Raw genomic sequence first — 13,300 nt, forward strand, 5'->3', positions numbered from 1 at the left:
CATGAGAGGAAGGAGGCAGGTCGGAAGACTATAGAGTGGGAACTCTGGGAGGTGGCGGTCCGGAATCTAAGCAACGGGGCGAGACGGGGCGAGACGGGGCCGGTAGGTGGCAGGAGGGGGCCGGGCCGGAGCCGGCGGGAGGGCCAGGCCCCGAGGCCCCCGCCCTGGCTTGCCCGCCCCGGCCGCAGAGGAGAAAAAGGAGGATGATCTCCAGATACACTCGGAAGGCCGTGCCACAGAGCGTGGAGCTGTGAGTGGATTGCTCTGCTCGCCCAGCCTGGGCCGCGGGAGCTCAAGGGACCCTCCTCAACCCGTCCTCTCCTTTCCTGTCCCAGGCATGGGGAGGGAAAATATTATCCCGGATTCTCACCTCCCAGCCCTGGCGGAAGCTGTCTTTTGTCCTTGGGTCACCAGTTTAGAGCGTGCCTTTTGGGCTGTTACTACCTGAATTGAGGTAGTGTATCTTCAGAAGCATTTATTGTTCCCACAGTGCTTTCGACCCCAGTGAAGATAATAGCTGAATGCTACAATAAAGTTGACGTGCCTAATTCAAAACACCATGCAAAGCTGTTTGCTTGAATGCAATAGCAAAATCAGGTTGAGACCAACTTTGCACATCCTACAAATAAAGATCACAGATCTAAAGATTGTATCTAGAAGACGGTGCAACTCAGAAGTATAAACCAAGTGTCAATCCGATTCTAACGCTTGTCGACAAGCCATTACACGCACTGCTGTCACACCCAGTGTAAATAATGACCAGTTTTGTTGGTAGATAAAAATCAAGCACTTGTAGGTGTTTTGTTGTTTTGTTTTTGTTTCTTGTTTTTGTTTTTTTTTTTTTTCAAGACAAGGTTTCTCTGTGTAGCCCTGGCTGTCCTGGAACTCACACTGTAGACCAGGCTGGACTCAGAAATCCGCCTGCCTCTGCCTCCCGAGTGCTGGGATTAAAGACGTGGGCTACCACCGCCCAGCGCACTTGTAGTTTAAAGGCCTGCTTTGTAACCTTAGTTAAAGTGTTGTAACTTGGCGCCTTACATTTACTGGTACGTTGCAATTTCAAAGAACCTTTGATTTCTTGATCCTTTTAACAGTTCTGAAAGATTGCTATAACTTGCTTCTGTTTTTCAGATAAGATTACAAAGGTTTCATATCTGAAGCCAATAGAGCCTGAACTTTTAAAAATCCAAGTTCTGTTATTCCTCCTCATTGAACTAGGCAATTTCAACAGCCTATGCATGCCAATAATATTTATTTAAAGTCATACCTGAGAATTTTAGATGGATACTTTTCTTGCCATGTAGCTTTTAGGAAAATTACTAGATCTGGGCCTTCCTGTCTATGTATACAAATAAGATCTACAAGTGTACCTAAAATGATGGCATAGGGCTGGTACATAGTAGGTCCTCAATAAGTGATAACACTCCTTTCCTCTTCCCACCTTTACTTAGTCAAAGAGCTATACAAAGAAAAGAACCTCTCCTTGCTTTGCAGAAGCATATTACCTCTTAAGGAATATGTTGCTTACACAACAGTAAATCACATAATAATCTCGTTAGGGAATAGAACTAAGAAACAGTCATTTTCCCCAAAGTGAGAGGATTTAACTTAAAATCTACTTTTTATCTTTAAAATTCCATTTAGTGTATATGTACACCTGTGCATGTGCATGCACCACAGCACACATTTAGAGGTTAGAAGACAGCCCCCAAGGGTCACTCCTTCCACTATGTGAGTCTGGTTGAGCTCAGGCTGTGAGGTTTGGAGGCAAGTACCTTATTTACTGGGCTGTCTCAGCCCCTGATTTGCTTTTATAATTATTTCTAACCAGAGATGTTAAAAAATATATGTCGTATGAAGAAATTCTGGATAGGCATTTTTGGAGCTGGAATTACCGAGCCTGTGTTGTTATACTACTTGTTCTTGGAGCTATTTTTTATAGTTCCCCAAAATAGCCTTTCCAAAAGGGAATCATAGTGGAGTGGACAGTGAGGATTGAATGCATAGAAATGATAGTGAAGTTAATGAAATTTTAGTGTTAGATGTTACAGTGTCCATTTTGAAGTAGTAGCATTTTCGAACTCTTACTAGTTATAGATGTTAAAAAAAACGTTTTTAGCAAAATCCATTTTCTCTGTGTATAGCCTCCCACCCCCTTTTTGGTGCTGAGACTTGAACTTAGTGCCTCAGATATGCTAGGAAGTGCTACTGCTAGGCTCTATTTCCAGCCTTGACTTTCATTTAAAATTTTTATTTAAACATATAAGCAAGGTGTGTGTGTGTCTCCACCTAAAAATGTAAAAGATTCATAATTTTTTAATCATCTATCTGTTGGGCACTACTCTGGAATCTATTTTCTGCTGGGCTTGTCCGCTGGAATAAACTATACGTCAGTTATTATATCTTCGAAACATAATTATCTAGAGCAGGCATCATTTCCCCACAAAATTCTCTAGTCAGATATATTCAGGAGACACAGTAGGTTAAACAGCGTCTTACAAGTTTCTTTATAGGAAGTCTGTCCAAAGCTTTTAATATGCAAGCACACATCATGAATCCCTAGTACACGTGTTTCACTTAAAGCACAGGATTAAATAACTGCTTATGATAATATGATTAGTTAAGTGATGGAGTCAGTGTTAGGTCTAAGTGGTCTGGCTCCAAGCCTTCTCAACGGAGATGAACATTCTGAGATTGTAGTGAATTGTACAGTAATTATTTGTAAAGCTAAGTACACTTGAATTTTTTTCTCTCTCTAGTGATAGACAGGGTTAAAAAGTATATGGTGGGGCTGAAAAGGTGGCTCAAAAGTTAATAGTACTTACTCTTTTTGCAGAGGACCTGAGTTTAGTTCCAGCAGCCTTATCAGGGGCCCACAGCTGCCTGTAACTCAAGGTCCAGATCTCACACCTGTTGTACATGTGGCACATACACACTCACACAGGCATAGACACCTACACATAATTTTTTAATATTGTTTTTAAGTATTTTCACTAGGGGCTAACAAGATGGTCAGCATGTAAAAGTGCTTGCCACCAAGACTGACAACCAAGTTCAGTTCCAGGACTCACAAAGTAGAAGGGGGGAACCAGTTCTGATGGGATGGTCCCGGTCTTCATGTGCAAACCGCGGCACGCTGAGAATAACAGAATAATCAACACTGTAAGTGTGACTCCTTTACAGGAAATGTAAGAGATAAAGAGAAGACTGTTTATTATCTTTCACAGGAAAGGACTAACAAAGCACGCTCTTAACCACCATCCCCTTCCAGAGCAGCTGGATGACATTTCCTCTACCAACGACAGCCATGAGAAAGATACAAGTTCTCAAAGGTACTAGCCCAGAGCATCCTTGCTTGCTCAGTGCGCTTGCTAATGGCAAAGGTTTGTTCATTAGAACCACACCCGTGCTACTGACAAAACCAGAAATTTTATCTTTACGGGAGCCTGAGGCAGGAGGCTTGCTGGTGCTTGGACTTGGCAGGTATCTTTGCCTGTGTGAGTGTGCTTGCCCTTCTGTCTGTCTCTGTGTGTGTGTGTGTGTGTGTGTGTGTGTGAGAGAGAGAGAGAGAGAGAGAGAGAGAGAGAGAGAGAGAGAGAGAGCGCTTGTACAGATACCTGCGGGTGCCCAGAGATCTGGCGAGAGCTGCCCATCACGGGTTCTGGCCCCTCTGGTAAAGCAGAGACAGCTCTCCAGCCCAGCAGAAGTAATATTATGTAGTTGTTAAGTAGTTAAATTAAAAATGGACCAGATATGTGATTTTAATTCTGTTCCTGATGTTTATTAGTTGAGTACCATTGGGCAAGTGAAATAATGGATAATGAAATAGGAAAACAACAATCAGAGGTTGGTTCTTTGGAAGCTAGTCAGTAAAGGTGACAAATCTTTAATTGGTTTGACCAAGAAAAAAAAGGCACTATTAACATCTCTTTTATGGCCTTGTGGATATAAATCAGACAAAGTAGGTAAACTTCATACTTGTCATATAGTGAGGACTGAGTAAACAGTAACTGCACTTACTAAGAGAGGGGTTGGGAGACTCGCTTCAGAGAGTGCTGAGGAACAGCATGCTGGCATAAGGAAGCTGTAAAAATCTTTTTAAAAAAAAATCCTGAGATTCCTGGAACTTTAAAGAGAGTTAATTAGACCTGCACTGGCAGCTTACAGTGGCAGGTACTAAATGACAGGCATTATTCAGCACAGCTGCCATCATTCTATACAGATTAGGGTTCTGATATATTGTAATATACCTGCTTACCACCTGATAAATTGCTGAGGAAACATGAAAATTTTCTTTTTTTCCTCCCCTTCTCTCAAATTATCCATTTAGTGAATCTGACATCACTCAAGAATCACCTATTACATCAACTGACACTGGGAATTCGCGTTCTGCTTTTCCAAGCTATGCAGGCACAGGGATCTCAACAGAAGGCAGCTCCGACTTCTCTTGGGGATATGGTGTGAGTTGTCTGCTCATCATTCTGATGCCTCTGATGCCATTCTAGGAACTGAGGAATCATGTTTGCTTCAGTCTTCTGCACTGTGTGTGTGTGTGTGTGTGTGTGTGTGTGTGTGTGTGTGTGTGTGTGTAGTGTAGTGTAGAAGTATGCTTGCCTTGTAAACAAGTATGGAGGTCAGTGGTCAACATTAGATGTTTTTCTTGATCACGGTTTACCTTATTTACTTGCTTATTTATTGGTTTTTGAGACTAGGTATTTTTGTGTAACTCCAGTTATCTTGAAACTCACTATGTATACTAAGCTGGCCTCAAACTCACAGAAATCCACATGCCTCTTCCTCCCCAGTGCTGGGATTAAAAGCGTGCACCTCCATGCCAGATACTTTATTCAGCATCAATGTTTTGAGACAAGTTTCCACTAGGTAGCATTAGCTGTCTTGGAACTTCTTATACAGACCAGACTCTCCTGTCTCTTGCTCCTTAGTGCTGAGATTAAAAGCATGTGCCACTATGCATGGCTTATTTACTTTTTCAATTTAATTTAAAAAAATTGTGCTTGCATGCATATCGTGTGTGGATGCTGGTATCATGGTCCTATGTGGAGGTCAAAGGATGACTTTATGAAGTCATGTCTCTAATTCCCTCTATGTAGGTTCTAGGGATTGCACTCAGGTATAAGGCTTGCAGGCTAGCATCTTTGGTTGGTTGGTTTTTTTGTTTGGTTGGTTGGTTTTTTTTTTTTTTTTTTTTTTTGGTTTTTTTCGAGACAGGGTTTCTCTGTATAGCCCTGGCTGTCCTGGAACTCACTGTGTAGACCAGGCTGGCCTCGAACTTAGAAATCTGCCTGCCTCTGCCTCCCAAGTACTGGGATTAAAGGTGTGTGCCACCCCTGCCTGGCATTCAAGGAATATTTTGGTCATATCTGTCCGTTGCAGTTGTTACTTTAGGATATAGGGTGAGACTTACAGGGTGAGTTCAGTAGTCTAGTGAGGACACTGACAAGGATGGACGGTACAAAGAGTGACAAAGTGCTCTAGCACAATGGAGTTTGTTTGTTTCTAGGAACTTGACCAAAGCGCCACTGAGAAAGTGCAGGCTATGTTCACGGCCATCGATGAGCTCCTGTATGAGCAGAGGCTGAGCGCGCACACGCAGAGCCTGCAGCGGGAGTGCCAGCAGTGGGCAGCCAGCTTCCCGCACCTCAGGTAGCAGCTCGAGCGGGTCGGTCGGTTGGCCAGGAGCCTTTATGGGCCGTTGAGTCCTTTCCGTTCTGAGATAGCATGTTTTTTGTTTTGCTTTTTGTTTTTTTGGGGGTTTTTTGTTTGTTTGTTTGTTTGTTTTTTGTTTTTTTTTTTTTTTTTGAGACAGGGTTTCTCTGTGTAGCCCTAGCTGTCCTGGAACTCACTTTGTAGACCAGGCTGGCCTCAAACTCAGAAATCCACCTGCCTCTGCCTCCCAAGTGAGTTTGTTTTTGATGTACATGATTTTGATGAAATTATCTAAAGCCATGTGTGTAAAGCCTAAGCCGAAAGAAAACTCAGGTCAGTTCAGGTTTATTGGACCTGTCCCAGTGCCGTGCCGTTTAATTGAACAGTTGTGTTTTTGAGACAAGGCCTCACAGTGTATACCAGGCTAGTTTTCACTCATTTATCTGCCTGCCTCTGTCTCCTTGGTGCATGAGCCACCACATCTAGCTATGAGTAAAACTGTTTTGTGCCTGTGTATATATGAGAAAAGGTCTCAGGTAGCCCAGACTGGCCTCGAACTTTTTTAAAAAAAATTTTTTTCTTAGGCTGGGTATGGTGCCCCAGCATTCCTGAGGCAGGTAGATTTCTGTGAGTTCAGGGCCAACCTGATCTATATAGTAGGATCCATGACAGCTAGAGTTATATAGTGTAACCCTATCTCAAAAACAAACCCAGAAGCCTCCTTATATGTTATAAATGTTTCGCCTAAATGTGTATGAATGTACTGCACATGTACTTGGTGCCCATGGAGACCAGAAGAGTGTGCCTGATTACCTGAAACTGGAGTTACAGACAGTTGTGAGCTGCCATGTAGGTGTTGGAAACGGAACCTGGTCCTCTGCAAGAGCAGAAAGTGCTTTTAACCTCTGAGCTGCCCCCAGCCCCAGGGGTTGAACTCCGCATCCTCCTCTCCTCCACCTCCTGACAGTACAGACAGGAGCCATCATGTCCGAAGCCAAGTAAAACAGCAGTAGCTGGCTTGTGAGTGTCGGGACACTCCAGAGAACGTTTCTTTTGAAAGCTGTGAGTGGGTGTGGGGTGAGGTGTGAGTTGGGGATTGAACCCAGAGCCTTGTCAAGCTAGGCAGGTGTTCTACTACTTCACTGCATCCCTATCTTTTCTTGGGTTTGAAGTTCCTGGGCGATGGCTTTATTTTTTCCGTAAATATTCTGTCAAAGGGAAGATTCATTCTTGATCAGTGCCTGACTGAGTTTGTAGGCTTTCTATGGAGAGCCATGCGATTTGTTGCTAAAATGCTTGGCTTTTACATGCATGCCAAGTGAAGGCACTTCACTGTGTGCTTGTTTGAAGGATTCTGGGCAGGCAGATAATCACTCCGAGCGAAGGCTATGGATTGTACCCTAGATCCCCTTCTGCTGCGTCAGCGTCACACGAAGCAACCTTGTCTCAAGAAAGAGAGTCTACCATGTAAGTGTTTTATGATGCAGCCCAGCAGTTAGTCGTCTAACTGGCAGGAATGACTCCTTTGGAAGATGGTGGCACAGAGGAACAAAGCCTAGGCTCTGAGCTGTGTGTGCCAGCTCTGCTCTTTGGTCTCATTTTGTTCTAGGAGGTATCAGAGAAACATGACCTGAGTAAAAGTGTTTTAGATCAACATGGCAGGTTGCCATAAAATAAGGTTTATCAATGGCTAAGAGTCTCTACAAAAATCCTATCAACTTGCCACATTGTGTTAAAAAAGCTTCCAATAGATTCCCATTGCCTTTAAAATAAAATACAAAATTGTAAGATGACCCTGCCTGCAGCTCTATTACCTGTCACTTTCTTGTCTCTCACTCAGCAATCCTCCTGATGTTAGCTGTCTCTCATATCTTAAATACATTAAAATGGGGTTGGTCCACTTTCAATTTTGGAAGTATTCTTGGATCGGGAGGAAGCCACACATAAGCAACTCAGTAATTATCAGTATGATCAGTATGTCTGATGGACACCTAGCACAGTGCCTGGGATAATATTGGCATTCTTCAACTATATATATATATATATATATATATATATATATATACACACATATATGTATATATATTAATCTGAATGAAAGAATAACATGCTTACATAATAATAGAATACACAAAAAGCAGACTAATGAATGAATTGTGATTAAGGTTTTCTTCAACATAAATAGTAGTGTGTAGGTCAAAATGGTGGTCCAGGAAGTTAAAGCACAAGCCAGGAAGAAGGAAGGAAGGAAGGAAGGAAGGAAGGAAGGAAGGAAGGATGAAAAGTTGTATTTACAGGGATAAAACTATGCATTCTTCTGCTTCAGGTTAATTTAAGAGTTGTGTCTAGATAGGGTTTCACTATAGAGACCAAGATAGCCTCAAATTCACAGAGATCTACCTGCTTCTGCTTCCTAAATGCTGGGATTAAAGGCATATTCCACTATACCCAGCAATATTTATTATAAATACAAATTTTAACAGCTGCTGTTGAGAACAATGCTGTGGAGGAACTAGATTCCACCTCCTAGGTAACAAAGTCAGCCCTTACCATAGTGTCCACAGAACAGCAGCCCTACAGTGAAACACAGGGGAAGCTTCCATGACTCTGCCTTTACAGTGATTTCTAGGACATACTATCATAGGCAAAATCAAAACTAGTCAAATTCCTGAATGCAGATAAGACCTGGAAGGAGGAAAGAATAGGATAAAGTGTTTGCAAAACTAGAAGGTATGAGGAATTTCTACAACTCACAACTAAAAGCAGCCTAACTGAAAGTGGACAGAGGATGTGAATAGACAGTTCTCTAAACGCATGTGAATGGCTATCAGATGTAGAAAAGATGCTCCATGTTACCATCAGAAGAGAGATCCAAGTCAGAGCCAGGCAGCATCACCTAGCATGACCAAAGTACTGAGTCTAGTACCCCCACACTGGAAAAAAATTAGAATAATTTAGGAAAGTATTACCAGGACAAAGAGGGTTTGTTCCAAAAGTTATGTCACTTGCAGTGTAAGAACTGTTTTAATATGTCATTAATACTGCTTTTTCTTCCCTTGCCAAGATTTGGTATAAGAGGAAAGAAGTTACATTTTTCATCTTCTTATAAAGCATCTCCCACCATCAAAGCCTCTGGCTTGTCTGCTGTTGGAGGAGAAGAGGCAGACTGTATAATCTTTTCTGAAGGAATAATCGAGGAATACCTAGCTTTTGACCACACAGATATGTGAGTATGCCTTTTAAAATCTTCACTCTGGTTTATGTATTAGCATCTATTTCTTTGAAACCGCATTATTGATATCACCTATAAGTAGATTTGTAACAATTTAGACTCTATTTCCAGTTAGCTCCAACACGCAGTGCTCATGTCCTGCCGCTCCCACACATCAAGGATCCCCATCCCTTCCTTCGTTACTTACAGTTTGCCTTCTCCTACAAAGAAAGATTTTTAAATGACTAATTTTATCTACATAATGTGATTTTATCCTTTTACATATTATCACCAATGGAAACTGAAACATCAAAGAGTAGTTGAAGAGATGTGAACTTTGTTTTGTTTTTTGTTTTTTGATGCAAAACACATGAAGAATTTTTATTAAAACCAGCATGCTGGGGCTGCTCTGCACACAAAGAGAGAATGACCCTGTGTGAACTTTGTTTTTTTAAATAAACCTTCTTACTTTGTTATTCTTGTTTCAAGACAAAATCTCACTATGTAGTTTTGGCTGGCCTCGAATTCATAGAAATCCACCTCCCTCTGCCTTCCAAGTGCTAGGATTAAAGGTGTGGGACACCATGGCCATCTAATTCTTACTTTAAAAGGATACATAGTTTATCAGTTAATAATGTTTATTAATATCTACTTATAATTCTGACAGTAGTCACAGAACAGACGTTACCTAGAAATGGGACAGGTGAGACCCAGAGTGCTTGAGTGATCTGTCTGAGGTAAAGTTAAGCCAAAACCTCATTCATCTGCTAAACTCAGTGCTCTCATCACGCTGCATGCTACCTTTCTGAAATGTAAACTATTTGTCTAAGTCATTAAATGTTGTAGAATTACTGGGATGTGGCTCAGCTGGTAAATTGTCTTCCCAATAAGCACAAAGCTCTGGGTTCAGGAAACTGGGAATAGTGGCTCTTGCCTGTAACCCAGTATTCAGGAGGTAGTGATAGGAGAATTAGAGGTTCCCATCCTCAGCTACAGAGAAGATTAAAGACAAGTCTGGGCTATGTGAGACCCTGTCTCAAAAAAAAAAAAAAATTAAAAAAAAAAAATAGGCCTAAGGAGATGGCTCAGTGGGTAAAGTGCATGTCATACAAGCCTGACACACTGATTCAGATCCTAGGACCCACATAAGCTTAATGCAGTAGCACTGATGTCTGTCATTCCAGATTCTTTTTGTACAGGGAGTTGAGAGGCAGAGACAAGAGAATCTGCAAAAGCTGATGGAGCAATTAGCATGGTATACCTACTAGTGAACAAGAGAAATCCCATCTCAGACAAGACGAAGGCAAAGACTGACACCTAAGGTTGTCCTCTAAGCTCTACATGTGTACCATGGCATGCACACACCCACACTCTCACACACACATATTACACACAGAACTAGTTAATGGGGAATGACCCCTTGTTTAAAGAAATAATAGTACTTCCAGAACCAGTAGTTAAAACAGCATATCTGGAAGTACGGGCATTGTGTTAGGCTGTGTGGTTGCATCTAGTGATTGTGTCATATGATCATAGACATCTCTTCTTCCTGTGGTATTTTCTACAGCCATGTTCACCCCTGTGCTCACTCATGTGCACAGCCCTACAGCCAGCAAACAGGCAGATTGCTGTACCCAACACCACTGAGCTAGCTGTGTGTAAGGGAACTTGGAATAAGTGCTTTTTATTGTCTAGAGACCCTCCTTCCCTGGCCTTTCTTTTCTGTCCGTTTTCTCAAATCAGAAGTCTGCCCCTTTGGTCCTTCCTCTTAAGTTATGAAGAATGAAGTTGATTGACTAACTTAAAATGTGATACAAATGGCTGGTCTGTGCTCCTAGGGCATTTTCCTAGTTTCTGATGAGAGTAAACCCAAGTGGGCAAGAAAGACTTTGAAAGGCAGCCTTATTAGAGATGCTACCAAAATATATTCTTGTAAAGTGACACAGTAGGTGCGCCTTTAGAATGTTACTAACTGAGCTGGAGAGATGGTTCAGGGGTTAAGAGCTCTGATTACTCTTCCAAAGGTCCTGAGTTCAATTCCCAGCAACCACATAGTGGCTCACAACCATTTGTAATGGGATCTGATGCCCTCTTCTGGTGTGTCTGAGGACAGCAACAGTGTACTCACATTAAATGAATAAAAAAAATCTTAAAGAAAAAAAAATGTTACTAACTAAAGTTGGCCTTCTAGAGCAGGCCTATAATCAGGAAACTGAGTGGAGGAGAGTCACAAATTCAAAGCCAGCCTGGGTTATAAAGTGAGATCAGGTCAGCTTATACAACTTGGGGAGACACTGCCTCAAAATAAAAAGTTAAAAGGCTAGAGTATTTAACTCAGCAGTAGAGAACTTGCCCAGCATGCAGAAGATCCTGGGTTGAAACTCCAGAACCATGGGGGGGAAAATGCTGCTAACTAAAGATATCGATGTTCCCACATAAGTGAGAACGTCTACAGGACATGGTACATGAGATAGCTTTAGCAAGCAGCTTCATACACTGCCAGGGAAAAGTCACATTCCTAACTTATTCTTTCCACAAAATTTAAATTTAAATTTCACGCATAAAAATTGTATATAACATCAAATCATGTAGGTTCAATAAATATGGAAGCCTCTGTTGGTTTGTGACAAGGGCTCACTCTATAGCCTTTCCTGGCTTGGAACTCGGTGTATAGACAGTGTTGGCCTTGAACTCAGAGATCCACCATCTTCCAAGTACTGGAATTAAAATTATGGACCACTATCTTAGGGCTCAAAGTCATTTTTAAAACCTAATACAAAACCTATGAATCATATAAGAAGTTTTGTTTTGGTTTTTTGGTTTGTTTGTTTTTTGGTTTTCTCGAAACAGGGTTTCTCAGTGTAGCCCTGGCTATCCTGCAACTCAATCATAGACCAGGCTGGCCTCGAAATCCGCCTGCCTCTGCCTCCCAAGTGCTGGGATTAAAGGTGTGCACCACCACCGCCCTGCAAGAAGTTCTTAAATGATGAATTAGGAGGCATTTCTGCCTAGGAAAAAAAATACAAGGTCAAAAAAGGTGGCAAACGAGGCAAAGATGCCTGTACTTCATCTACAGAGGTTAGAGATGCCTGTACTTCATCTATAGAGGTCATTTGCCCTAAAATGTACATTGATAAGAAAAGGACTAAGGGTTAAACATGAAAAGGACATGAACTGTTCTTATAAACAGAACAATCATTTAAACTTATGAAAATCAACCACATTTTCATCCATCCTGTTGATATCCATTGTGTTGAGAGGAAATCAGGTAAATCCTTATCCATAAATGGCATATTCTTTTACTGTTGGAATATAGAAGCTCATGAGAAGATGGTGTACCTGGTCTTTTAAATTGCAAAGCAGATGCCCTTTACCTCACTAATCATATTTACAGGAATCTATTCTACAGATGTGATCACCCATGACACGAAGCACTGTGTAACAGTTATAGTACTGACCATTGTGGGAAAAGCCTGGCTAGTTGGATCCACGTGGTGCATCTGCTGGAATGTGCCCACTGTTCTCTGAGAGACAGGTTAATCTGTACTGAGAGAGAACAGTTCCAGGTGCACTGGTAAACAAAATGAGGTGCGGTGTAACACATGACGTGACTGGTTCTCTGGAACAGTATAAAACATTTGCTTCTGCCATGGGAACCAGAAATCAGATGTAGAAGACATCCTTTTCACTATGAGTCCGTCTATGCAATTTGATTTTTGTTTTTTTTTTTTTAACCAAATGATGTTATATGCCTGTAGTTCCAACATTTGTTATTTAGGGGCAAGTCTGACCCCACAGATCTTAAGACCAGCCTCTACATATTGAGTTCTAGACAATCAGGGCTACATAGCGAGACATTTAAAAATTAAAACAAGCAAATCCAGCTCAGCACAATCATTCTGATCCTCCTAGATCACCTACTAATGCCAAGCTAGTTCTTCCTTAGGTCACTGCCCTTCATAAGCCTCTGTCCTGCCTATTTCATTCTGGAAACCTCTGCTGCCTGAGGGCAGTCTGCACAGTAGAAATCTGGAACACGCCTCCCTTTCTAAGCCACTTCCTAAATTTGCTTTGTCTAAGTTACTGTAGTCAGTGGTAACTGAGCACACTGCCAGCCAGCCCCTCCTCAGCCCCAGGGGATTAGAGAAGCAGACAAACTGGCTCAGTAGGAGATTCTGGTCACCAATTCCAGAGGGGTTCCTGTCTATTTCAGTCCCCACTATTTTGGAGAGTTATGGGACAGGGTGAACATAAAGAAGGAACCCAGGTTTTTCAACTGAGAACTCCTTTACCTCACAAGGAACTTCAGGTGCTACATTAGTTGAGGGGAGGAGGGTGGAACAGGCACACCAAACACATTTCTGAGTGTCACGGACAATGGTGCTGCTTAGGAAAGAATAATCATGAAATCTTTCCCTCTTG

At 41.9% G+C, this 13,300-nt stretch overlaps 1 protein-coding gene across 14 annotated transcripts in view; it reads left to right on the forward strand.

The window, feature by feature from the left end:
• The first annotated feature begins 16 nt into the window (after nt 1-16).
• Fam149b1 (family with sequence similarity 149 member B1) overlaps nt 17-13,300 on the forward strand; it is a 38,105-nt gene continuing 24,821 nt past the window's right edge. For 7 of the 14 annotated variants that reach the window (XM_052189802.1, XM_052189803.1, XM_052189807.1 and 4 more), the window contains exons 1-6: nt 17-250; nt 3,228-3,332; nt 4,331-4,460; nt 5,522-5,664; nt 7,018-7,134; nt 8,732-8,893. In XM_052189802.1, the coding sequence (XP_052045762.1) occupies nt 204-250; nt 3,228-3,332; nt 4,331-4,460; nt 5,522-5,664; nt 7,018-7,134; nt 8,732-8,893 (704 nt within the window). In that variant the 5' untranslated portion in view covers nt 17-203. The other 7 variants (XM_052189815.1, XM_052189814.1, XM_052189813.1 and 4 more) reach the window with 4 other exon arrangements.

The sequence above is a fragment of the Apodemus sylvaticus genome, chromosome 8 (genome assembly GCF_947179515.1).
Source record: "Apodemus sylvaticus chromosome 8, mApoSyl1.1, whole genome shotgun sequence".
Lineage (NCBI taxonomy): Eukaryota > Metazoa > Chordata > Mammalia > Rodentia > Muridae > Apodemus > Apodemus sylvaticus.